We start from the raw sequence: 27425 nt of genomic DNA, 5'->3' as shown, positions 1-27425 counted from the left end.
AGAACCACCTGCGGCTTACAAATAGAGAACAGAGTATGCATGGAGTACTGTGGCACTGGCAGCCCCCGTACCAAGGACCCCAGGGTGGGAGGTCAGAGGCGGACATGAAGTAATGGTCAAACACATGTCCTCGACAAGTTTAGTCTTAGTCAAAAATATTACAGAAACAATATGGAAGAATATGAAATTCACATGTACAGTTTGCCAGACCCAGTACTGAGGAATCCCATCAGACCCTCTCTCTGTCTCAAGTATCATTCTGAATCCACATAGGCTGTTGAGCTAAATATGTCAAAATACATTTAAATAAATCAATTTGGGGTTTAGGGTTTCAAAAAAAAATTAAAACAATGGATTTGCAGAGTTAATCTGACTTATTTCTCAATAATTTTCCCAACTGTTACCGATATGAGCAACAATGAAACCTAGTTAAGGTATTAAAGCTAGAAGCCTTTTGATTATTTAAAAAAAAAAGTGGGATATCGTCTTAGTGTGTAATTCTCTCTACAGTAAATGAACACAGGATAGCCACCAAAAAACTTAAAATATAAAGCTTCACTATCATTGACAAGAAATTATAGAGGCTGGAGTTGTGGCACAGCCCATTAAACCATTGCCTGAGATGCTGGCATCTGATATGGGAGTGCTGGTTAAAGTCCCAGCTGTTCAGTTTCTGACCCAGCTGTATGCTAATGTGCATGGGAAAGAAGCAGAAGATGGCCCAAGTAATTGGGCACCAGACACTCATGGAGACTGCATGGAGTTCTTCTATAAAGTGAACAAATATTCGTGGCCATTTGGAAAGTAAATGATGGAAAGTAAGTGATGAAAGATATCTCTCTCTCTCTCTTTTTCTTTCTCTGTCTTCCTGCCTTTCAAATAAACAAATATTTATAAAAGAAAAATGTATAAATTGTGGGGAAATCAACTGCAGTACCTTTTGACATGAAAATCAGCTTGATGAAACTCCATAGCACAGTATCGCAGGAGGAAGAGACTTCTGTGGGAGACTGTGGCAGACTTTCACTATCTAAATAGTTTGTCTTCCATTGTAAAAGGAAACAAAGAAGGAAGAGCCAACACAAAACTTACGGGTCAAAGACGAGCCGCGTGATATACTCTTTTGGCATTCGGGGCAGCTGATGGGAGAACACATTCTGCAGGCCGACCAGCCACATCAGGATCCTCTTGTTCGGTTTTTGGTTCAGGGAATTTCCAACCACGTGAAATTCAATCACACCCCTGCGCTCTTCCAGCCTTGCTGCCTCATCCCTTGCTGAATGGGCTGACAGAAAATTGGTCTGGGATAGAGAAGACAGGAGAAATTAAGACAGTGTGGAAGGAACACAGCAAACCTTCTCTTCTTTGCTCTAATAAGATACATATTTGTGGATTTTCTGGGTCCTAAATTCACACACATGTGCATATACCGATACACATACTCACATGGGTACACTCACATGTATACAAATTATAAAGACAAAATAGAAGAGAAACTAAAGTACTGCAGGTGTACATGGATGAAATCTGGTACAAAATTAAGGGTCAGCAAATTTTTCTATAAAGGGCCAGATAAAAAATATCATAGACATTGCTCACAATTATTATCTAGCAAAGCTATTCTTTATAAGTGAAAGAGAAAGTATTTCCTAGACAGGCAAAAATCAAAGAATCCATCACCACTAGCCCAGCTGTAGAAAAAAATCCTAAAAGGAGTCCTACCTTAGAAGTCATTATGGGGCCAGTGTTGTGACACAGTGGGTTAAGCTGTCACCTGTGACACTGGCATCCCATATGGGCCCCAGTTCAAGACCCAGCTGCTCCACCTCCAATCCAGGTCCCTGCTAATGTGCGTTAGAGAGCAGTGGAAGATGGCCCAGGAAGACGGCCCCCTGCCACCCCCTTGGGAAACCAAATGAAGCTCCTGGCTTCTGGCTTCAGCCTGGCCCAGCCCTGGCCATCGTGGCCATTTGGTGAGTGAGCCAGCAGATGGAAGATCTTTCTCTGTCTCGCCCTCTCTGTAACTCTGTCATTCAAATAAACAAAACAAATTTTAAAAAAGAAAAATAAGTAATTATCATGAAAATACATATCAGTACCCAATTTGCTAACAGATACAATCAGTAGCCAATCAAAATGATAAGAGTTACTCCATATTTATCAATATTAATCTTGAATGTAAATGCATTAAATTCCCCAGTCAAAAGAAATAGGTTGGCTGAATGGATTAAAAAAAAAAAAAAAAAAAAAAAAACAAGACTCAGCTATATGCTACCTCAAAGAAACTCCTTTCACAGATAAATACACACATAGACTGAAACTGAAAGTTTGGAAAAGGATATACCATGCACATGGAAACCAAAATTGAGCTGGGCTAGCTATACTTACATCAGATAAAATAGACCTTAAATCAAAACTTAAACAGATAAAGAAGATATTACATGTAAGAGAACCAATTCACCAAGAAGATATTACAATCATAAATATATATGTACCCAACACAAGACTACACAAATATACAAAGCAAATATTAGCTCTAAAGAGAAAAACAGATTCCAATACAGTAGTGGGAGACTTCAGCACCTTCCTGTCATCAATGGATAGATCATTCAGACAGAAAATCAAAAATATATATCAGAGTTGAATCACACCATATACAAAGGGACCTAACAAACATTTAAATAACTTTTCATTCAAGAGCTACAAAATACACATTCTTCTCATTTTCACATGGAACATTTTATAGGATAGATCATAAAATATGCTACAAATCGTGTCTCAAAAAATTACATAAATTTGAAATCATACCATGTATCTTCACAAGCAACAAAGGAATAAAACTAGAAATCAACAAAAAGAAAAATAGAAAATTTAAGACTACATGGAGGCTGGCGCCATGGCTCACTAGGCTAATCCTCCGCCTGTAGCGCCAGTACCCTGGGTTCTAGTCCCAGTTGGGGCAGCCGTTCTGTCCCAGTTGCTCTTCTTCCAGTCCAGCTCTCTGCTGTGGCCTGGGAAGGCAGTGGAGGATGGCCCAAGTGCTTGGGCCCTGCACCTGTATGAGAACCCAGGAAGAAGCAACTGGCTCCTGGCTTTGGATCCGCGCAGTGTGCCAGCAGTTGCAGCCATTTGGGGAGTGAACCAATGGAAGGAAGATCTCTCTCTCTCTCTCTCTCTCTCTCTTTCTCTCTCTCTCTCTCTCACACACACACACACACACTGTTTAACTCTGCCTGTCAAAAAAAAAAAAAAAGACTACATGGAGGGCCGGTGCTGTGGCACGGCGAGTAAAGCCTGCAATGCCAGCGGTTCCAGTGAGCACTTCCTATCCAGCTCTCTGCTACGGCCTGGGAAAGCAGTAGAAGATGGCCCAAGTCCTTGGGCCCTACACCTGCATGGGAGACCCAAGGAAGCTCCTGGCTCCAGGCTTCAGATTGGCCCAGCTCCAGCCATTGCAGATGGAAGACCTCTCTCTCTCTCTCTCTCTCTCTCTCTCTCTCTCTGTGTGTGTGTGTGTGCATCTGCCTCTGCCTCTCTGTAACTCTTTCAAATAAATAAATCTTTTAAAAAATTACATGGAAACTGGACAACATGCTACCAAATAACCAAGGGATCTCTGAATGAATTAAAAAGACAATTTAAAAATTTCTTGAAACAAATTAAAATGAAAATATTACAGCCCAAAATATATGTGATACAGCAAACAGAGTAATAACAGGAAAGTTTATAGCATTAAGTGCATATATTTAAAAAAATAGAACTCAAGTAAACAACCTAAAAATTTATCTCAGGAACTTTAGAAAAGAAAGAGCAGGGACTGGCGCTGTGACGGGTTGAGGCCCTGGCCTGCATCATCGGCATCTCCATATGTGCGCTGATTCATGTCCCAGCTGCTCCACTTCTGATCTAGCTCTCTGCTATGGCCTGGGAGGGCAGTCGAGGATGGCCCAAGTCCTTGGGCACCTGTACTCTAGAGGGACTCAGAACAGGCTACTGGCTCCTGGCTTCGGACCAGCTCAGCTCTGGCCCTTGTGCTCATTTGGGGAGTGAACCATCAGATGGAAGACCTCTCTCTCGCTTTGGCTCTACCTCTCTTTGTAACTGTCTTTCAAATAAATAAAATAAATCCTTAAAAAAAAGAAAAGCAAGAGCAAACCAAATTTAGAAGTAGGCAAGAAATAATAAATATCAAAGCAGAAATAAATGAAACTGCAACTTAAAAAAAAGTAAAAAAAAATCAACAAATGAAAAAGCTGGCTTTTTGAAAGGGTAAACAAAATAGACAGACTTTTAGCCAGACTAACAAAGAAAAAAAGAGGAAAAGATAAATAATATTTTAAAAATAAATAATTAAAATGAAAAGGGAAATATTACAACTGACACCACAAAAACACAAAAGATCATAAGAAAGTACCATGAACAACAAATTGGAAAACCTCGAAGAGATGGATAAATTCTTGGATACATATAACCTACCAAGATTAAATCAAGATGATATAGAAAATCTAAACAAGACTCATAACAGGTAACAAGACTGAAGCAGTGGGCCAGCGCAGTGGGTAAAGCTGCTGTCTGCAGTGCCGGCATCCCTTATCGGCGCCGGTTCGAGTCCCGGCTGCTCCTCTTCTGATCCAGCTCTGCTATGGCCTGGGATAGCAGTAGAAGATGGCCCAAGTCCTTGGGCCCCTGCACTAGCGTGGGAGACCTGGAACACACTCCTGGCTCCTGGCTTCGGATTATCACAGCTCCGGCCGTTGCGGCCATCTGGGGAGTGAACCATCGGATGGAAGATCTTTCTCTCTCTCTCTCTCTCTGCCTCTCCTTCTCTGTGTAACTTGGACTTTCAAGGAAAATAAATTAAAAATCTTAAAAAAAAAAAAAAAAAGACTGAAGCAATAATGAAAAGTTTCCCATCAATGAAAAGTCCAGAACCTCATGGCATCACACCTGAACTCTACAAAATAATTAAAGAGGAATTAATTCTAACACTCTTCAAACTACTCCAAAATTTTGAAAAAAAGGGAATTTGGCTAATCTTTTTTTAAAAGATTAATTTATTTATTTGAGAGGCAGACAATATAAAAAGAGGGAGACACACAGAGACAAATCTTCTGTCTGCTAGTTCAGTTCATTTCACAAATGGCTACAACATCCAGGCAGAAGCCAGAAGCCAAGAACTCCATCTGTGTCTCCCACGTGAGTGGCAGTGAGTCATATTCACTGCCTTCCCAGGAGCATTAGTATCAAGCTGTACTGGAACTGGAGCAGCCAACATAGAAACCAGCATTCTGATACCAAATGCCAGCATCACAAGTCTCAGCTTAACCTGCTGTGCCACAACACCAGCCCCTCTGCCAAATTCTTTTAATGAGGCCAACATTACTCTGATATCAAAACCAAACAAAGACAAAAGCACAAAAATGAAACTGTAGCCCAATATCCCTGAAGAACATAGGTGCAAAAATTCTCAACAAATATTAGCAAACTAGTCCAACACTACATCAAAAAGATCATATATTATGATCAAGTGAGATTCATCTCTGAGATGCAAAGATCGTTCAACATTCACAAATCAGTATCATAAATCACATCAACAGAATGAACAACAAAAATCATATGACCATCTCAATAGAAAGTTTAGCAAGAGTAATTAGGGAACAGAAAAAAATAAAGGGCAATGAAATTGGAAAGGAGGAAGTCAAAATATCCATGCTTTCAGCTGATGTAATTTTGTACATGGAAAAAACTAAACACTTCACTAAAAAGCTATTAGAACTGATAAAACAATTCAGTAAAATCACAGGATACAAAAATTAACATACAAAAAACAGTAGTATTTCTATATATCAATAATGATCTTGCTGAAAGTGAAATAAAGAAATCCCATTCACAATAGCTACAAAAAATTTAAAATATTTGGGAGTAAATTTATCTACGGAAGTGAAAGATTTCAACAATTAAAATTACAAAGGCCGGCGCCGTGGCTTAACAGGCTAATCCTCCGCCTTGCGGCACCGGCACACCGGGTTCTAGTCCCGGTTGGGGCACCGGATTCTATCCCAGTTGCCCCTCTTCCAGGCCAGCTCTCTGCTATGGCCCGGGAAGGCAGTGGAGGATGGCCCAAGTCCTTGGGCCCTGCACCCGCATGGGAGACCAGGAGGAAGCACCTGGCTCCTGGCTTCAGATCAGCGAGATGCGCCGGCCGTGGTGGCCATTGGAGGGTGAACCAACGGCAAAAGGAAGACCTTTCTCTCTGTCTCTCTCTCTCTCACTATCCACTCTGCCTGTCAAAAAAAAAAAATTTACTAAATATTGGTGAAATCCCATTAACAATAGCTACAAGTAATGTAGACTATTTAGGAATAAATTTATCCAAAGTAGAAGATGTCTACAATGAAAATTATAACACTGATCAAAGTGTATCAAGGACAAGGAAACATGGAAACTTGTTGCTTGTTTGTGAATTGGAAAAATTAGGATCATTAAAATGTACATGCTATCTATAGCAACCTACATAGTCAATGCAATCCCTATCAAAATATCAAAAATGACATTCTTTACAGAATTAGACAAAACAATCCTAAAATTCATATGGAATCACAAAAGATGCAGAGTAGTCAAAAAGTCCTGAGCAAATAGATAAAAGCAAGGGGCATTATATTACTTGATTTCAAAGCATACTTTCAAAAGTTGTAGTAATCAAAATAACATGGCATAAAAACTGGCACACAGATCAATGGGACAGAACAGAGAACCCAGAAGCGAATCCATGCACATACAGCTCACTGATTTTTAACAAAGGTGCCAAGAACATACACTGGAGAAAGGATAGTCTTTTCAACAAATGGTGATGGGAAAAATGGATATACACATTAAGAATGTAATTGAATTCCTACCTCTCACAATATAAAAACATCAGCTAAAGATGGATCAAAGACCTAAATGTAAGAACTGAAACTACAAAATTGCTAGGAAACAAAAAAAAAACACAGTGAAAACGCTTCAAGACATTGATGTAGGCAATGATTTCTTGGATAAGATCCCCAAAGCACATTCACCAAGAGCAAAACTAGACAACTGGGATTATACTACATTCGCAAGCTTTTGCATAGCAAAGTAAACAAGCAACAGAGTGCAGAAACATCCAACAGAATGGAAAAAAAATATTTGCGAGCCACCTGTCCAACGAAGGATTAACATCCCAAATATATCAGCAATTTAAAAATCTCATCAACAAAAAAGCAACCAATCTAGTTAAGAGATGGGCAAAGGAGGCCAGTGCTGTGCATGGGTGCTGTGGGTTAAGGGTTAAGGGTTAAGGGTTAAAGGTTAAAGGCACAGTGGGTTAAGCCATGGCCTGCAGCGCAGCCATCCCATATGGGTGGCAGTTCAAGAACCAGCTGCTCTGCTTCTGATCCAGCTTCCTACTAGTGTGCCTTGAAAAGTAGGGGAACATGGCCCAAGTCCTTGGGCCCCTGCAGCCAGATGGGAGATCCACAGGGGGCTTCTGGCTCCTGGCTTCAGCCTGGGCCAGCCCTGGTTGTTGTGGCCACATAGGGAGGGACTCAGAGGATGGAAGATCTCTCTCTGTGTCTTTCCTTCTCTATTTGTAACTCTGCTTTCAAATAAATAAATAAATCTTAAAAAAGAAAAAGAAATTTGCTAAGGACCTGAATAGACAGTCCTCAAAAGAAGAAAATCAAATGGCCAAGAAATACATGAAAAAGTGCTCAATGTCACTAGCCATCAGGGAAATGCAAATCAAAACCACAATGAGTTGGCAGGTACCAATGCCATCTTACTAGTTAAAGTGATCAGCTTAAGTTCATAATTGATCATAAAGATAGGATTAAGTATCAAAGGGATCACATAAATAAGACCAGTGTCCACTAATAATAATTGACAGAATTAAAAAGGAGAGAATGGTCCAACATGGAAAGCGGAATACACAGCAGACTCATAGAATGACAAATGCCATAAACAGCACTCTGGCCTTAGAATCAGCCCTTAAGGCATTTAGATCTGGCTAAAAAGCCCATGAGAGTTCCTCAGGCATGGAAAGCCAAGACATTGTAGCAAAAAATGACCTAAATGAAAGATCTCTGTGAGTGAGAGTCCAGCAGAAAGAACGGGCCATCAAAGAAGGAGGTACCTTTCTCTGAAGGGAGGTGAGAACTTCCACTTTGATTATGGCCTTGTCTAAATAAGGTCGGAGTTTGTGAACTCAAGAGGCTTCCATGGCCTTGGCAGCTCATGACAAGAGCCTCGAGTGATTATTGACATCATATATGAGTGTCAATTATTAAATCAATAACAGGAGTCACTGTGCACTTGCTCCCCATATAGGACCTCTGTCCTTAATGTGTTGTACTATGTAAATTAACAGTAAAACTAGTCTTCAAACAGTACTTTATACTTTGTGTGTCTGTGTGGGTGCAAACTGCTGAAATCTTTACTTTCTATAAAGTTGATCTTCTGTATATAAAGATAATTAAAAATGAATCTTAATGTAGAATGGGATGGGAGAGGGAGTGGGAGATGGGATGATTGTGGGTGGGAGGCTGGTTATGGGGGGAAGAACCTCTGTAATCCAAAAGTTGTACTTTTGAAATTTATATTTATTAAGTAAAAACTTTCTATTCAAAAGAAAACCGCAATGATTTATCACCTCACACCTAGCAGATGGCTATTATCAAAAAAATACAAAGTTAACAAATGCTGGTGAGGATGCAGAGAAAGGGGAACTCTTATACCCAGTGAGTGAGGTTATAACTTGGTATAGCCACTATGGAAAACATAATGGTGACTTTTTTTAAAAGATTTTATTTATTTATTTTAAAAGAGTTACACAGAGAGAGAAGAAAAGGCAGAGAGAAAGAGAGGTCTTCCAGCCGCTCCCCAATTGCTGCAATAGCCAGAGCTGTGTTGATCCAGAGCCAGGAGCCAGGAGTTTCTTCCAGGTCTCCCACAGGGGCCCAAGGACTTGGGCCTTCTTTCACTGCTTTCCCAGGCCACAGGAGAGAGCTGGATGGGAAGTGGAGCAGCCAGATCTCGAACCGGTGCCCATATGGGATGCTGGCACTGCAGGTGGCGGCTTAACCCACTACACCACAACACTGGCCCCATGGTGATCTCTTAAAAACTAGAAATAGGGCCGGCGCCGTGGCTCAATCCTCCGCCTTGTGGCGCCGGTACACCGGGTTCTAGTCCCAGTCAGGGCACCAGATTCTGTCCCAGTTGCCCCTCTTCCAGGCCAGCTCTCTGCTGTGGCCAGGGAGTGCAGTGGAGGATGGCCCAAGTCCTTGGGCCCTGCACCCTATGGGAGACCAGGATAAGCACCTGGCTCCTGCCATCGGATCAGCGCGGTGCGCTGGCCACAGCGCGCCAGCCGCGGCGGCCATTGGAGGGTGAACCAACGGCAAAAAGGAAGACCTTTCTCTCTGTCTCTCTCTCTCACTGTCCACTCTGCCTGTCAAAAAAAAAAAAAAAAAAAACTAGAAATAGAACTGCCATATGTTGCAGCAATCCCAATACTAGGTATATATCCAAAATATATGAAATCATTGTATCAAAGAGATACCTGCTCCACCATGTTTATTACACAGAAAGACAAATATCACATATTCTCCCTGATAAGTGGGAGTTAACGAAGTATGGACACAGTATATGTGGGAGTTAAAGTATGTGTGAAAGTTAGCACATATGAACACAGAATGATTCGTAGAGGCAGGGAAAGGTAGGAGAGAGTTTGGATGAATAAAAACAAGGGAAGCTGTTGCGGTTCACTAGTTAAGACAAATATATTAAATGAGATGCTAATAGGAGAAGCAGTATGCTTTTTAAAATTGTGACAAAGACATTAATATAAGATATTAATAATAGGGGAAGCTAGGTGTTCAGTATATAGGAGCTCTGTACTGCTTCACAACTTTTGTTGTAAATTTAAAGCTATTTTGAAATGGGAAGTATTTTTTTTTAAAAAGAGAAGAAAATATTGTGACCACACTAAATTTTTCTAAAAGCTATACATAACTGCATTGTAGGTATGTAAGAGAATAGCCTTATTTTTATGGGATACATGTGAAAAATGTTAGGGATAAAATGTGTAACTTCTGCTTTTAACTCTGAAATGGTTCTAAATGGTTCACCAGAGAAAGGGAGAAATACAGAGACAGGAAAAGCAACTGTGGTATTATGTGAACTAATGCTGACCCCAGGTGAAGAATGTCTGGACTTTTTATCACAGAATTATCAGAACACTTTAGAGGATTTGAAACATCATAAGATAAAGTTAGGGTCAGGGAATGGTGTTGTGGCATGAAGGGTGAGGCGCCGCCTGACACCTGCATCCCACATGTGAGCCAGTTGGAGTCCCCAGCCGCTCTGCTTCTGATCCAGCTCCCTGCTGATGCACTGGGGAAGGCAGCAGAGGACATCACAAGTCCTTGGTTCCCTGTGCCCACATGGGAGGCATGGAGGAATCTCCGCCTCCTGGCTTCAGCCTGACACAGCCCCAGCGGTTTGCAGCCAATTGAGGAGTGAACCAGCAGATAGAAGATTTCTGTCTCTGTTTCTCCCCCACCCCTCTCTCTGTAACTCTGCCTTTCAAATAAATGAATTTTAAAAAAATTTCCACACCCATTTTCAACAGCTGGAATAGCCAGGAGGGTGGAAGGGGTCTACCAGTTGACTACCCAGGTTTACCCTGCTGACCTCTGGTCCAAGCATTGCTGAGGGGTCCGTGATGGTGGACATCACCTCATGGATTAATTCCATTGGAATATCCCCCATGACTCGGGGTTTCTTGGCCTCCTCCAGAACATGAGAGTCATTCATTTTCCTCTTTTCGCCTATGGTAATAAAAATAAAAGGAAAAAAATATGGTTTTAAACACAAAAATGTACAGCACATGCTAATATATACAACTGCCTTTCTAATAGCATTGGTAAGTATGGAGGTCACCCTCCCTTTACCAAGGGATGTGGTCCTAACAAAAGGAGGGAGAGAGAAGGGAGGCGGTCACAATAACTGCCAACCCTAGACCCATTTTGGATATTTTCTATTTCCTGTGATAATTTTTTGCTTTGATACATGAGTTATTGAGACACGTGTTTCTTCCTGACAAACATAATGAAGTGATTCTAGTCATTGTTGGTTTTGAATCTCTAATACAGTTCTTTGTAGACAGAGAACATAATCCACATGACACTAAAATGTCAAAACATTTTGAGATTTGCTCAATGCCTACCATAAAAACAGCTCTTGTAAATATGCAGTGCAGTGTCTTCTTGGAAAGAATGTGTATTTTGTAATTTGAGAATTCATGATCTCTTTACATCCACTAGCTCAAGCTTGTTATGTCTTCTAGATTCTTATTGATATTTTTGTCTACATGTCTATGCATCTGTGTTATATATGTATCAGATATTAGAAAAATACTAGTGAATTGCTTTATATTTAATAAATTAAATAGAGAATTAATTTAATTTTCACTTCTAAATAATCCATTTTATTTTTTTAATAAGCTTAACATTTGATTCCATTTTCCATTAATTGTTTTAAAAAATTTATTTAGCAGCCGGCACTGTGGTATAGCAGGTAAAGCTGCTGTCTGCAGTGCTGGCATCCCATATGGGTGCCAGTTCGCATTCCAGTTGCTCCACTTCTGATCCAGCTCTCTGCTATGGCCTGGGAAAGCAGTAGAAGATGGTCCAAGTCCTCGGGCCCCTGCATGTACATGGGAGACCCAGGGAAAGCTCCTGTCTCCTGGCTTTGGATTGGCCCAGCTCCAGCCATTGCAGCCATTTGGGGAGTGAACCAGCAGATGGAAGACCTTTCTGTCTCTGCCTCTCTGCCTCCACCTCTCTGTAACTCTGTCTTTCAAATAAATAAATAAATCTTTCAAATAATAAATAAATCTTTAAAAAAATTTTAAAAGATTTATTTATTTCACTTTTTATTTGAAAGGCAAAAAGAGACCGAGAGAAACCTATCATTTGCTGGTTCACTCCCTTATGCCAACAGCCAGGGCTGTGTCACACCAAAGCCAGTAGCCTGGAACTCAATCTGGGTCTTCCACATGGGTGACAGAGACCTACGTACTTGAGCGATCAGCCACTGCTTCCCAGGGTGTACATTTGTAGGAAGCTGCACTGGAAACAGAGTAGAGACTCTAAACAAGGCATTTTGATTTGGGATGTGGGCTTCCAAGAAGTGACTTAGCTTCTGAACCAAACACCCACCCCAAAATGATCTGGTTAAGATACATCCCACATCTGGAGTGCATGGCTTTGATACCCACTTTCGGCTCCCAAATCCAGCAGACTGCCAACACAAACCCTGGAGGCAGCAATGACAGCTCAACTATTTGGAATCCTGACAGTCACGTGAAATATCTGAATTGTGTTCCTGGGCCCTGGCTTTAGCCAAGCCTGGTCCAGTTATCGTCGGCACTTTAGAAGTGAACTGACATAAGGGAGGGTTCTCTTCTCTCTCTCTCTCTCTCTCTCTCTCTCTCTCTCTCTTTCTCTCTGTCTCCCCCTGACACTCTCCCCTTCAGATAAATAAAAAATAAATCTCTAAAAACACTTTTTTAGGTGTTCAAATTTAACATATTCCTCAGGTGTGAATCTCATGGAGCGTATTTCCATAGAAAATAGTATCTTTCCTTAAAAAGGAACAGAGCAACATTCAGAATCTTTTCTATAGAAGATGCTTCCATAAACATTACGTATTACTTGCTAAATGGCTTTTGTTGAGTCTGTATTTTTATATTTTCTCTTGTTGTCAGTTTTGGAGATCAATGAGAATATTTCCAGACTTTTGAACAATAAATCTTCAAATTCCCTGATTACCCAGTAATAATGATGCAAAGTATTTATTTTGTAAGATGTGTATGTCATATGCCCCAAGACTGATAGACTGCTAATAGTTCATGATAAGAAACCATCTGACGCTGCATCCTAGCTTACTGGAAGACTTTCTGCACTGATTAGTGAGATTGCCTTGGGAACAGGAGAAAGAATGTGGCACATGCTAAATATCCTGTGCTATAAGATCCTCTTCTCTCCCTCTTTAACACTTCTTTTATTCCTAAAATTGTATGAAAAAATACATTTATTAAATAAAAACATTTAAAAAAATTTGTTCGTATACACAAACCAATAGTCAATATTATACTGGATGGTGAGGAGCTGAAAGCATTTCCCCTCAGATCTGGAACAAGATGACCACTTTTGCCACAATTCTTCAATAGAGTACTCGAAGTTTCAACAAGAGCAATTAGGGGACCCAGCTCTGTGGCACAGCGAGTAAAGCCACCACCTGCAGTGTCAGCATCCCATATGTGGGTGCCAGTTAGAATCCTGACTGCTCCACTTCAGATCCAGCTCACTGCTATGGCTTGGGAAGGCAGTGGAAGATGGCCTAAGTTCTTGGGCCCCTGCTCGTGTGGGAGACATGGAGGAAGCTCCTGGCTCCTGGCTTTGGCTCAGCACTGCTCTGGCCATTGCAGCCATCTGGGGAGTGAACCAGCAGATGGAAGACCTCTCTCTCTCTCTCTCTCTCTCTGCGTCTCTCACTCTCTAACTGCCTTTCAAATAAATTTTTTTAAAAATAAATAAACTATGTCATTGTAAAAATTTTTAAAAATTCAAGAGGTAATTTGATAAAACATGCTTTTATTTACTTCTAATCATTAAGTATATCAGTAATGGGGGGGCTGGCGCTGTGGCATAGTGCCAGCATCTCATATGGGCACTGGTTCCAGTCGCGGCTGCTCCAATTCCAATCCAGCTCTCTGCTATGGCCTGGGAAAGCAGTAGAAGATGGCCCAAGTCCTTGGGCCCCTGCACCCACGTGGGAGACCCAGAAGAAGCTCCTGGCTCCTGGCTTCGGATTGGTGCAGCTCTGGCCATTGCAGCCATCCAAGGAGTGAACCAGTGGATGTAAGACCTCTCACTCTGTCTCTACCTCTCTCTGTAACTCTGTCTTTCAAATAAATAATAAAAATAAATCTTTTAAAAAAAGAGCAATTAGGGAAAAGAAAGAAATAAAGGACATTAAAATTGAAAAAGAGGAAGTCAAATTATCCATGTTTGCAGATGACTCGATGTTGCACATGGAAAAACCTAAACACTCCACCAAAAAGCTGTTAGAATTGATAAATCAATTCAATAAAGTTGTAGTTTACAAAATAAACACAAAAAAGTAGTGTTTTTGGCATGCTAATGATGAAATCAAGAAAGAAATCCCATTTACAATAGCTATAAAAAATCTATTATTTAGGAATATATTTAACTAAAGAAGTGAAAGATCTCTGCAATGAAAATTATCAAACATGGATGAAAGAAATCATCAAGGACACAAAAAAATGAGAAGCTATTCCTTGCTCATGGTTTGGAAGACTCAGTGTCACTAAAATGTCTACACTAGCTAAAGCAACACAATCCCTATCCAAATACCATATGTTCTCCCTGATCTGTGGTAACTAATAAAGTACCGAAAATGTAATGAACAGGAGTGAAATGGACATTTTGAGATTCAATGATTGTTTACAGCCCTTTTCTCTTCTATTGAGGAACAGTGTTTTTTTCCTCATACTATTTGTTGAACTCTTTGATTTAGTGTAGGGTTAGTTTTAGGATCACTAAGTAAACTGAAAGTAGATCTCTGTAAAAACTGAGTGGGAATGGGAGAGGGAGGAGAAAGAAGGGTCGGAGCATGGGCGGGAGGAAGGATGGGGTGGGAAGTCTCACTATGTTTCTAAATCTATATATATGAAAAACATGAAACTTGTAAACTTAAATAATTTTTAAAAAAAATTATATAGCAAAATCAAAAAATACCAATGTCATTCTTTACAGAATTAGAAAAAAGAATCCTAAAATTCGTATGGAATCACTAAAGAGCCCAAATAGCTGAAGTGATCACAAGCCAAAAAAAAAAAAATCAAGCTGCAGGCTTCACAACACCTGTCTTCAAAGCATACTACGGAGCAACAGTAATTAAAAAAGCTTAGTACCAGCATAAAAATCCAATACCTAAGTCAATGGAACAGAATAGAAAGCCCAGAAATTAATCCATGTACAAACAGCCAACTGACTTTTGAAAAGAGTGTTCAGACCATACAGTGGAGTAAGGCTAATATCTTCAGCAAATGGGACTGGCAAAGCTGGATGTATACATGTAGAAGAATGAAATTAGATCCACACCTTTCACCATACACAAATATCAACTCAAGACAGATCAAAGACCTAAGTTTAATACCTGAGATGAAGTTGCTAAAAGAAAATGCAGGGGAAACACTCCAAGACATCAGCCTAGGAGACAACTTCTAGGACAAGACCCTCAAAGCATAGGCAACAAAAGTAAAACTAAACTCAGAAGTTTTTGCACAGCAAAGGAAACGATCAATAAGAGACATCTAACAGAATGGGAAAAAAAAAATTGCAAGCTATCTAACCAACAAAAGATTAATATCCCAAGTACATCAGCAACTTAAAAAAACTCAACAACAAAAAACAACCAATCCAGTTGAGAAATGGACAAAAGACTCCAATAAACAGTTCTAAATATAAGAAATACAAATGGCCAATAAATATATGAAAAAATGCTCAAAAATCACTAGTCATTAGGGAAATGCAAATCAAAACCACAATGAGATATTGCCCCTGTCAGAAAGGCTAAAATCCAAAACACAGGTTAACAAATGTTGGCAAGGATGTGGAGAAAGGGAAACACATATACATTGTTGGTGGGAATGTAATTAATATAATCACTATGAAAAACAGTGTGGAGATTTCTTTAAAAATTAGAAACAGACTTGCCATATGATCCAGCAGTCCCACTACTAGGTATATAGCCAAAAGACTTGAACAGAATGAATGAAAGAAATACCTGTACCACCACATTTATAGCAACACTATTCACAATAGCCAAATTTGAATTCAACCAAGAAGTCCACCATCAGATGAGTGTATAAAGAAAAATTTGGCATATATACACAAAGGAATATTATTCAACTATAAAAAAGAAGAAAATTCTACCATTTGCAGCCAAATGGACACAACTGGAGGACATCATGTTGAGTGAAGTAAGTCAGACACAGACAAATACTGCTTGTGGAAGCTAAAATTTAAAAAAAAAAAAAAAAAAAAAGGAAGAAAGAAAGAAATACCTGTGTGTATCAATATTGATGCAAACATAGTTTGGTGAAACTTTGTTTTATACCTTTGTCAAACCAATAGTTAAGAATGTTATACTACTACAGTTTTAAGGATCTGTGAGGACTTTAAGATTTACTGTATATGGGTGAAATGGTCATTTTTCCATTCAGCTACTGTTTATAGCCATTGTCTATATTCCCACTAAACTATAGTCTTTTTTATTGTTAAACGTATTTGATGAGGCATTAAGCCTTTTTACTACAGTATAAATTTAAAATGTTATCTTCAAAGAAAGAAATGGAGAAAGGAAGGGAGAAAAGGGGGCCAGCACTGTGTGGCGTAGCAGGTTAAGCCACCACCTGCAGCACAGACATCCCATATGGGGGCCCCATCTGCTCCACTTCCAATCCAGCTCCCTGCTAATGTGCCTGGGAAAGCAGAGGAAAATGGTCCAAGCACTCAGGCCTCTGCACCCACATGGGAGACCCCAAAGAAGCTCCCGGCCCTGACTTCAGATTGGCCCAGCTCCAGCCACTGCTGCCATTTGAAACGTGAACCAACAGATGGAAGATCTCTCTCTCTCTCTCCTTCCCTCCCTCTCTAACTCTGCCTTTCAAGCAAATAAATAAATAAAAAAAAAAAAAAAAAGAAAGAAAAAGAAAAGAAAAAGAAAGAGAGTGGGAGGAAGGGGGAGGGAGAGAATATCATTATTTTCTTATAATTCTATCTACAAATCATATTAAATCTGTAAAAAACTAATCAAAAACAAAAATAGATAAAATTTGAAAAGGGAAAAAAAAAAAAAAGAAGAGGAAGAGAGAAGGGAGCTACGTGTTTCCTGTTTCTCACTTTGTGATGCCCTCCACCATGCAGGTGCAGCAAGAAGGCCAGCACCAGATGCTGTCTCCATACCTTTGGACATCTCAGTCTCCAGCATCAGGGGCTAAATAGAACTCTATTCTTTATAAATAACCCATTCTTTTTATTCAGTTATAACAACAGAAAATGAAGTAAGACATCCTCTCTATTATAAGTAGCCACACAATCTACTTTGGAAAATAAAATGTGTGCAGATATGAAAAAAAATTTGATCATAATTAAGACTGTTTGATATTAAGCCTGTTTGATATAAGCCTTACAACTGTGAAGTGCTTCTAGGATTGAGAGATGTTTTTGCCTGTGTGGTAGATTACACTGAAGACCAATTTCTTTGGCCTCATGATATCCACACTCTTTGCCATGTGACTTTCTAGTGATTTTTCCTGAAGCAAAAGGAATAAACTACATTTCTCAATTTCTCTAACCCAAGACTCTAGTTTGACCATGTGACCCACTTTGGATGATGAAACAAGGTAGAAGTGATGGTTTACCAGTCCTAAGTCCAGGCTGTAAGACACTATGCATTTCTACTTGCTCTCTGGTGCTTCCGTCATCATTAGAAGAATGACATATGGGGCCGGCACTGTGGCAAAGAGGATAAAGCCGCCGCCTGCATTGCCAGCATCCCATATGGGTGCCAGTTCAAGTCCCAGCTACACCATTTCCAATCCAGCTCTCTGCTATGGCCTTGACAAGCAGTAGAAGATGGCCCAAGTCCTTGGGCTCCTGAACCTACATGGGAGACCTGGAAGAAGCTCCTGGTTCCTGGCTTCAGATCGGTGCAGCTCCAGCTGCTTTGGCCATTTAGGGAATGAACCAGGAGATGGAAGACCCCCTCCTCTCTGCCTCTTCCTCTCTGTGACTCTGTCTTTCAAATAAATAAGTAAATCTTAAAAAAAAAAAAAAAAGAATGACATATTTTGGGTAGCCCAATGGCCCCAGGAGGATGGTGAGAAATATGTGGAGCAGAGTTGCTTCAGTTTAAGCCCAGAACAGAGGCTCCATTCAATGGGTAGACTCACAAGCAAGCTCAGCCAAGATTGAGTGAGACTAGCTGAGATTAGCCAACTATCAGTCAACACACCAAATGGGTGGGCTATGATAAGTTATGATAGTTTTAAGACACCTGTTAAAATACCCAGATCCCACATCAAAGTGCCTGAGTTCAATACTCGCCTCCAACTCCTGACTCCAGCTTCTTGCCAATGCCACTCTTGGAGGAAACAGTGATGGCTCATGTAATTGGGTTCCTGCCAACCAATACGGGAGACCTACACAGCACTCCCAGCCCCTGGTTTCAGCCTGACCCGAATGAGCCCCGGTCATTGAAGATATCTACAGAGTAACCAGTAGGTCAAAGTTCTCTTTCTATCTTCCCTCCCTCTCTTAATGCCTTCTCAATCCCTGAACATGCACAATCTGCAATTGGTCTAAGTCTTCAGTTGGCACTCCCTCCTCAAAAATGGAGCTCCTAGGGCAAGTCAGAATCCTCTCTGGTCTCCTTATACAAGCTTACCTGGGTTTGCCTCTAGCCCAGAAGAAGCTTTGCAGGCAGGACTGCTACTCCCTCCATTCGGCTGCTCAAGGGAAGATGAGTTTGAATTGTAGGAAACTGTCCTGGCCACAGGAGGCGGATTGATAACTGACCCAAGAGAAAGAAAAGAAGGTATTAGATGATTTCTTTCTTAGGTACAAGGAACCAAGAGCACATGAGACCATCCTATTCCTGTCCCAAAACCACAAAGAAGTCATCTTTAAAATAAAAGTCACAGGGCTGGGGCCAGAGTTCTGGCATAATTGGTTGAGCTGCGACTGCATCCCCTATGGGTGCTGGTTGGAGTCTCAGCTGTTCCACTTCCGATCCGGCTCCCTGCTGATGCACCTGAGAAAGCACCGGAAAATTTCCCAAGTGCTGGGCCCCTGCACCCATGTGGGAGGCTGGGATGAAGCTCCTAGCTCCTAGCTTTGACCTAGCCCAGCTCTGGCCATTGTGGCCATTTAGGGAGTTAATCAGTGGATGGAAGACTTCGCTCTTCCTATCTTTCCCTCTCTCTCTATAACTCTACCTTTCAAATAATAAAATAAATCTTTTTTAAAAAAGTACAGGGCATCAAGATAACAAAGACAGTAATGGATCATAACTCACTGTATAAAATAAGGATACTGAGTCTGTATTGATAACAAATAAATAACAAACAAAAAAGGAGAAGGCAAAGCTCTCTCTTACAGATGCCAACAAACAAGTAAGCAAAAAAATGGTGGAAAGTAGTTTAAAAAAAATCACCAATGAGTTGGCACTGTGGTGCAGTGGATTAAGCCACTACCTGCAATGCTTGCATACCATATGAGCACTGCTTTGAGTCCTGGCTGCTCCATTTCCAATCTATTTCACTGCTAATGTACCTAGGAAAAGTAGTGGAAGATGGCCAAGTGTTGGGCTCCTGCCATCCATGTGGGAGATCTGGATGGAGTTCCAGCTTCCTAGCTTTGACCTAGTCTAGTCCCAGTCACTGCAGTCATTTGAGGATGGAAGATCTCTCTCCCTGTTCCTGTCTCTGTTTCTCCCTCTTTCTATATAACTCTGCCTTTCAAATAAAGAAATCTTTTTTAAAAATCATCACTTGGAGCCAGTGTTGAGGCATACCAGGCAAAGCCACCACCTGTGACACCCCAGTTCATGTCCTGGCTGTTTCACTTCCAATCCAGCTCCTGCTAACGGCCTCAGCAAAGCAGAGGAAGATGGCCCATATACTTGGGCCCCTGTCACCCATGTGGGAGACCCAGATGAAGTTCCTGGTTCCTGGCTTCAGCCTAGTTCAGCCCTGGCTATTGCAGCCATCTGGGGAGTGAACCGGAGTATGGAAGACCTCCGTTTCTCTGTCTCTCCCCTCTCTGTAATTACTGATTGCCAATCATCATTTAGTAACTGATTCAGAGAGAATCATGCATGTAAGCTAACCCTTGTGAGTATAATTTTTTTTACAAAGACAGGATATTTGCATAGTCACAAACACACTTTCTGATTACAACCAAAAAAGTGAAGAAAACTGGTGAATATTACCTTAACCAAATAATTAAACTCCATAACAACAACAATGGGACAGGCCAATTTACATGCCTCTAAACCACATTAATAAACCAGAGGCAAAAACAGAGAAGAGTCTACAGATTATACAACAATGCTCTATCAAGGTTAAATTTTCCGAAGTTTCTCAGCAGTCACAGTTCAATCTCCAGAGGACATTCCCGGCAGCCAAGAAAGGGATGGCACAAGCAATCCAAGTGGCAGAGAGACACAACCCACAGCACTTCTAACTGAACAGCAGTTGGTGTGTAAAGAAAATAGGAATATATGCAGGTGCTTCCAAAAATTCATGGAAAATGAAATTAAAAGAGAAATTTATTTTGGGTGCCAAAAAACAATCTAAAATCCATGCAACAATGTAAGCATATATCATTTTTAAAATGCACAGATCTCAAAGCTTTTTGGCACAAGATAAATGACCTTTTAATTACATTTTTCCACACACTTTCTGAAGTCCCCCTATGCTAAAGTAGCAGTCTGTTGGGTGTTTTTTCCAGCATCCAGGCCTGCAGCACTTCAAAGTACCCTGAAGTGATTCTGAGCAAAGCAGCAGCTGTGCTGATTCAGAAGCCGTGTTAGCACCTTGCACAACTTCAGAGCAATCATTATGAACGTCATTTACCCCAGTGGTATCACAACGCAGACATGCCAATTAAGGAGATGATCTCACTCTTCCCCCCTCCCCCCCACATCCCAGAGAACACATGGCAATTACAGCAGAAGAAGAGATGGCAGCTCACTTCTGACAGCTTCAGGTACAATCAAGCTTAACTGGGGAGTACTTGAGCTACAGAAATAAATACGCAATCCCCATAGGGTCAGAGACAACCTCTGCCTTTTCCATCCTGTACTATAACAGATAACAGTATGGCCAGAAATTGAGCAGACTGCCAGGATTTTGAGCAAGCCAGGGTCCAGGGGAGTTTTCACACACAGCAATCCTCTCCAGAGACCCTTGACAAGGGAACGAAGTTAATCTTGCTGAAGAGCATTGGTGTCCCCCTGGGAAGGAAATTGTGTTCTTCATTCATTCCTTCCACAAGTATACACTGCACATTGGCAATGCACTCTGAGACAACGTAGCAAACTCTGGCTGTCAATGGAGAAGAGAAGCTGCAAATTAGACCAACCTGGGTGTACAACCCAACTCCATCACTTTCAAGCTCTGTCCTTGGACAACTTGTTGTTCCTCTCTGAGACTATTTCCTCAACCTTGTAAGGGGGATGTAATTCCAAATTCCTAGTTTGTGAGAAGGCTTAAAAATATGAATCAGGGGGGCCAGCGCTGTGGTGTAGTGGGTAAGGCCACCGCCTGCAGTGCTGGTGTCCCATATGGGCACCTGTTTGAGTCCCGGCTGCTCCACTTCCAATCCAGCTCTCTGCTGTGGCCTGGGAAAGCAGTAGAGGATGGCCCAAGTGCTTGGGCCCTGCACCCAGAAGAAACTCCTGGCTCTTGGCTTCAAATTGGTGCAGCTTCAGCCATTGTGGCTAATCAGGGAATGAACCAGCAGATGGAAGACTCTCTCTCTCTCTCTCTCTCTCTCTCTCTCTCTCTCTCTCTCTCCTTTGCCTCTCTGTAACTGCCTTTCAAATAAATTTAAGCAAATCTTTAATAAAAATATGAAGCAAACTTCATAGAAAAGCATTTAATGAAAGTATCAATTATTACTATTACTGTGGCAAAACTGAGTCTCTGATCATCAAGGAGTTGCATTCGTAGAAGAGAAAACATGTGGAGATAGGGTGGGTGTTTTGCACAGCAGTTAAGTTGCTGCTTGGGACATGAGCATCCCATATCAGAGTCCTTGGGTTAAGTCCTGGTCCTGCTTCCAATTCCAGCTTCCTGCTAGCGTGCACCCTGGAAAGCAGCAGGTGATGGCTCAAGTACTTAGGTACCTGGCAGCCATGTGGGGGACTCGGATTGAGTTCCAGGATCCTGAATTCAGCTCCGGCCCATAACTGGCTGTTGTCAGCATTTGGGGAGTAAACTAATGAATGAAAGATATCTCTCCCTCTTACTCTCTCTCTCCCCCTCTCTCTGCCTTTCCAAAAAATCAAATAAATAATTTGTTTTTAAAAAAATGAAATGCTATGCAAAAAAAAAAAAAAAATGGGGCTAGGACAACAGGAGGTAAGTTATCATATGCCACAGCAGTTCTCAAATGTTACTGCACATTACAGTCACCTGAGGAGCTTGTAAAAGTCCCAATGCACCCTCAGCCAACTACACTCTCTCAGGATGGCCCTTAGAAAAATCAGTATATTTCAAATCTCCATGGATGACCCCACTGCGCAGCCATGTTTGAGAACCAAGGAGAGAACATATCCAAGGTTTTGTGAAGGCTTGAAAGAAAGGAGATCCAGTTCTTGCTGAGGGGAATGGGAGACATTAGGAAAGGGTTTGCAGGAGAGATGACATTTGAAAATTGGGTAAGACAAAGACAAAGACAAAATGAATAGCACAGGTACAGAGAGAACAATGCAGAGGATGTGTCCAGTGACCACAGAAATATACCCAGTAAATGCTGATCACTTAAGTGTGCAGGGAGGATGTAATAGGCTCAGCTAGGTCTCAAAGCACCACAGGATTTGGACCAGAGAAACATGGAGTTATGACCTAAAGTAAAAATGGACACAGAGACGTTTTTGACATATTTTGGTACAAGAGTTAAATCAAAAAGGGTTTGATCCAAATAAAATATAATTCCCTATGTGCTCTGCTTTGTAGACATTTAATCATATTTATACCCAAAACATGAGCTCCAAATAAAAATTTTTTTAAATCTTCTCAAATACATTATGCTAAATGAAAACCATCCTATTCAAAAAGTACATATGATGTAATTCGTAGGATACGCTGGAAAAGGTAAAATCGAGACAAAGACTAGTGGTTACCAAGGCTAGAGATAGGACAAAGAATAGACCACCAATGGGTACAAGGGAATTTGTTTGCAGTTTATTCTGATAATAAGCAATAATTATCAAAAATATTTGTCAAAACTCACAGTACATTAAAAAGTGGGGGGGGGAATTTAACCCCAATTTTTTAAAAGCCAAAATAAAATTAATTTTGCTGGAGGCAATATTCACAAGCCCCCATATTACACATTGAACTGGCGCTCTACCAAAAGCTACTGATTTCAAAACTGAGAATTTGTCTTTCCCCCTAGCCAGATATGAATTGCTGTTTTGGTATTTCCTGTCAAACTTCTGAGTCTTCCTACTATCAAAGGCAGCAATTCAGATCCTCTTTCTAAAGTTACTGTTACTCCAGAAGACATCTGTTTTTTTATAAAATGCCTACTAATGTCATGAACTGATTCAGGACAATGATGGATGCCCTGACCCAGCAGGACGTACTTCACAGCCTGAGATGTGGGACTGCCTTCCTCCCATTACTCCCAGGACTCCCTCTGCTCCCATTACTCTTGGTAGTAACTTCATGTACAAAACAAACATCACAGGTTAAGAGGCCAGGCTGTCATTTGATTCCTGGGCATGTTTAGCCATTAACTGAGACTATCAGTGACTTTGAAAAGAGCCAGCATTGACTACGGAGCTGAGCTGCCTGGCACTTTATACCACCCATTAAACTGTAATGTGAAAGCTAAACAAATACTATAGTTTTGTTGTTTTAACCATTTGGTCTGCACCTATACTCACTAATACAGACGTAACTATAAGAGTTTGGTCTGCACCTGTTTTCTCCTCATTAATAGAACTGCAGATGGATGATATGCCGAAGAGTTTGCTTTTTGCTGGATATAGCCTTAAATTTCCTGGTGAAAAATAAAAATACCTGCAGAGAAAGCTATACCAACACTTCATGATGGTTTTCCTGGTTATTATATGATTTATATAAAAAGAAATTTACCTGTTTGGATTCCTAGTTGGCTGATTCTGGAAGAGGCTGAGAGAAAATCCTGATCCCAGATGGGAGAGTTTTGACTATAAACTTCTTCTTCTAACATGGATAGAAATCTAGACATAATAATAAAAACAATAGTAAGATTTAAAAAGAAAAAATGAAAATATTAGTAGAGGGACAACAGCACTAATCATCTATGGCTATCACCTTCAAATCAAATATGCTAGAAAATTATTAACTTAAATGACTCAGTTGGGCAGCCCTAGGATATGATATAGAAATACAGAAATGCATTTGACCTTGCAAAACTTGAACATCTTACTGAATCCTCATTTCAACCCTAAGAGTTATATTAATTTATTTTATTTTTATTTATTACACACATATATAGCTCTTAGTATTGATAGGCAGTGTTGTAAGTGGTTGATATATTTCAACTTACCTGATCTTTATAATGACCATATAAGAGAGGAACATTACTATCCCCTTTTTTACAGATGAAAAACCTAAGACAAAGAGAGGTTAAATAACTGGTTCAAATTCCCCATCGAGTTAACGGTAGGGTCAGAACTGGATCCAGTTATTAAACAATATGTTAACTTCCCTCATCATGTTATAAACCAAATGGATCTCAGGTTTTGGGAGCCCACAGAAATCACTGAGGGAGAACTTGTTAGAAATCCAGATATTCACATCCCACCTAGGCTTACTGATTTTCTTTCAATGGAGAAAAACAGAAATATCTAAAGCACTGAAAGACTACTTTTACTAGAGCAGAAAGGCTATAGGTGGTACTTTTCTTCGCTCTCTCTGTGAAGCCAATTTTCATCAACATGCACATTTATCATTTTTATAACAAAGTATGAAACTTAAAAAAATCTTATAAATAGGCAGGAGGAGGAAAAACACAAATTAGAGGCAAGTGGAAGACAAGGCAGTGTGAGAAGATTGGGCTGGAAGTCCTGAGAACACATCTGGGAAGCAGAGACTCCTGGGCAGTGGGAAGCTGGTTCAAGCTCTCTCTGACAGTGGTACCCTGGACTCAAACCGCGCCTCCGACGTCAGTATGTGTGACTCTGCTGCCAAAACTCTAGGTACAAATCCCCAACCGCCTCGAATGTTGTCATATTCAGTGAAAAGGGATTTAAAAGGAGAAGTGGGTGGTAGTTTTACCCTACCATTAGTAACAGAGAAGAAAAGAAAGCAGTGTTAATTTTTTAGTTCAACAGCATAAGCATGCCAGAACTATGCACTGAAGGAACAAAACACACCATAATTAGCAAATATCTACAAAAACCAAAATGAATTTTCCATGAAAAAAATTGTAACTTTGCAAAATCATTAGAATTTCTCTGTAAGCACCATAATAGGTGTGTGTGCTGGGGGCAGGGAGTGGGTCCTCTGCCCCTTGGTCCTTGGCTTAGAGACAGAATAGTCACTATCATCTGAAAACATACAACGCTGCTTATATGGCAAGTGTAGTAGAAAGATAAATATGAAAACTGACTTAATCTCTAAAGAGAGGAGCTTAGATAAGTCAAAAGGATGCCATTGAAATACATGAGCATGCCCAGAATTCATAACCCATTTTAGGGTTCAAACTACAGCTACAATGCTTTGGAATCCTCCTCTCAGAGGACATTAAAATGTCCACATCATGCCTCAGTCTTGTGTGCTGGTTCTCTTAAGAAAAATTTGACAATCAGGATGCTAGGATATACAGGCAAAAAATGGGTGTTCAGCTGAAGCTCATTCAAATTATCCATACTATCCTGTACCTAAACTTTAGGATTTGGGTTAAATGGCCCAGTGATTTTCAATCACTATCAGAAAACTATTTTTGTTACTGTTGTTGTGTTAGGCCTAACTTCTTCTTATGAATTAAAACCAGTTTTTGTAAGGCAGGAGTGGGTAACGCAAAAGCGTATCTTATAGACAGAGATTTCCAGACCCAGGTCAGGCAGGGCCTGCACTACGCCCCTCATAAGCAGGAAGCAGCTATAGAAGACACGATGATTTTACGCCCTTCAACATCCCTTAAGATTAAGAGAATGGAGTCTCTAAAAGGGGAATGTTGTAGGCAGGCATACATGATAAAATTAATCAGGTTTGTGGCCGGCACCGTGGCTTAACAGGCTAATCCTCCACCTTGTGGTGCCGGCACACTGGGTTCTAGTCCCAGTTGGGGCGCCGGATTCTATCCCGGTTGTCCCTCTTCCAGGCCAGCTCTCTGCTATGGCCCGGGAAGTCAGTGGAGGATGGCCCAAGTCCTTGGGCCCTGCACCCGCACGGGAGACCAGGAGAAGCACCTGGCTCCTGGCTTCGGATCAGTTCGATGCGCCGGCCGCAGCGGCCATTGGAGGGTGAACCAATGGCAAAAGGAAGACCTTTCTCTCTGTCTCTCTCTCACTACCCACTCTGCCTGTCAAAAAAAAAAAAAAAAAAAAAAAGGTGTTGGCAGAGCTGTGTTATTTCTAAAAAAAAAAAAAAAAAAATTTAATCAGGTTTGTGAGCTGCAAGACCACGCCTTCACCATGCCTCCTGTGTGACCTCATGCCCCTACCTGGCCACACCTGTGTGCCCACCAGCCAATAAGGTTAATTAACCATTCCCCTTTGGAAGTGGAGCAAAGGCCTGGAACACAGTGGGCCCATCCTCTTTCCCTTTTGCCCTCCCTGGGCCTGCTTGCTGTCCCTGCACCTGCTTACTGTCCCGGCGCCTTCGTGCCTTTGGGGCAAGTGGCCTTCAAGCCACCCGCCCCATGCTTCCTGGCCTGCATGCTCTTCCACGTGGCTGGCTCAGTATGAATCCAGATTTGCCTTTCTTTCTTAGATAGGGCCCTCACTTTCCTATGCATTTCTCACTGAATAAAAAGCTTAAAACTTAAAAAAAAGTATATCTTAATAATAAAAATCTAGTTTCTCAACTAAAAAATATTTCACCAGTCCTTGATGAAGCAATATAAATTTTCTCTCGATTTCTGTTCTCTGTATCAGCACTTCTCACTGACATGGGGAAAGAAAGCCATGTCATACCTAGAGAACCTACTCAAATTCAACCTTCTACCTCCCCCTCTGAAGTGCTGATCGAGGTGGCGTGACAACCACAAAATGAACTGTCTCATTCGTGTCCTGCTAACATCACTCTGTTGACAAGCCATCAGCTGCACCTTGAGTCCTTCTAGGCAGCACACAGCCTTTCAGCATCAAGTTTTGGTTCTTAGCTCTGAAAATGCATTCCCAAGGCCAATGGTGCAGTACTGCAACTTCCCATTGCTTTGACACATTTCTCTCATCGGAAAAGATTTAAATGATTATTTATGTCTTGGAGCTCTCAGAAGTCCAAGAAGCGAGAATATACAAAGGACAGGCTGAAGGAAGCCTCTAGTCCTGTTCAGCACTGCTCTTTCAGCATGGATTCCAAAGAC

General features: G+C 41.0%; 1 protein-coding gene across 1 annotated transcript in view; it reads right to left on the bottom strand.

Moving 5' to 3' along the window:
* The window catches only part of KAT2B (lysine acetyltransferase 2B), a 126017-nt gene that overhangs the window by 29983 nt on the left and 68609 nt on the right, over positions 1-27425 (bottom strand). The window contains exons 7-10 of the mRNA XM_062215193.1: positions 24005-24111; positions 18562-18687; positions 10714-10850; positions 1093-1301 (exon numbers count right to left, since the gene is read on the bottom strand). Coding sequence (XP_062071177.1) covers positions 1093-1301; positions 10714-10850; positions 18562-18687; positions 24005-24111 — 579 coding nt within the window. The remainder of the gene's footprint in view (positions 1-1092; positions 1302-10713; positions 10851-18561; positions 18688-24004; positions 24112-27425) is intronic.

The sequence above is a fragment of the Lepus europaeus genome, chromosome 2 (genome assembly GCF_033115175.1).
Source record: "Lepus europaeus isolate LE1 chromosome 2, mLepTim1.pri, whole genome shotgun sequence".
NCBI classification, from domain to species: domain Eukaryota; kingdom Metazoa; phylum Chordata; class Mammalia; order Lagomorpha; family Leporidae; genus Lepus; species Lepus europaeus.
The sequence above is the reverse complement of the archived record's forward strand: the minus strand, read 5'-3'. Positions and strand labels throughout refer to the sequence as shown.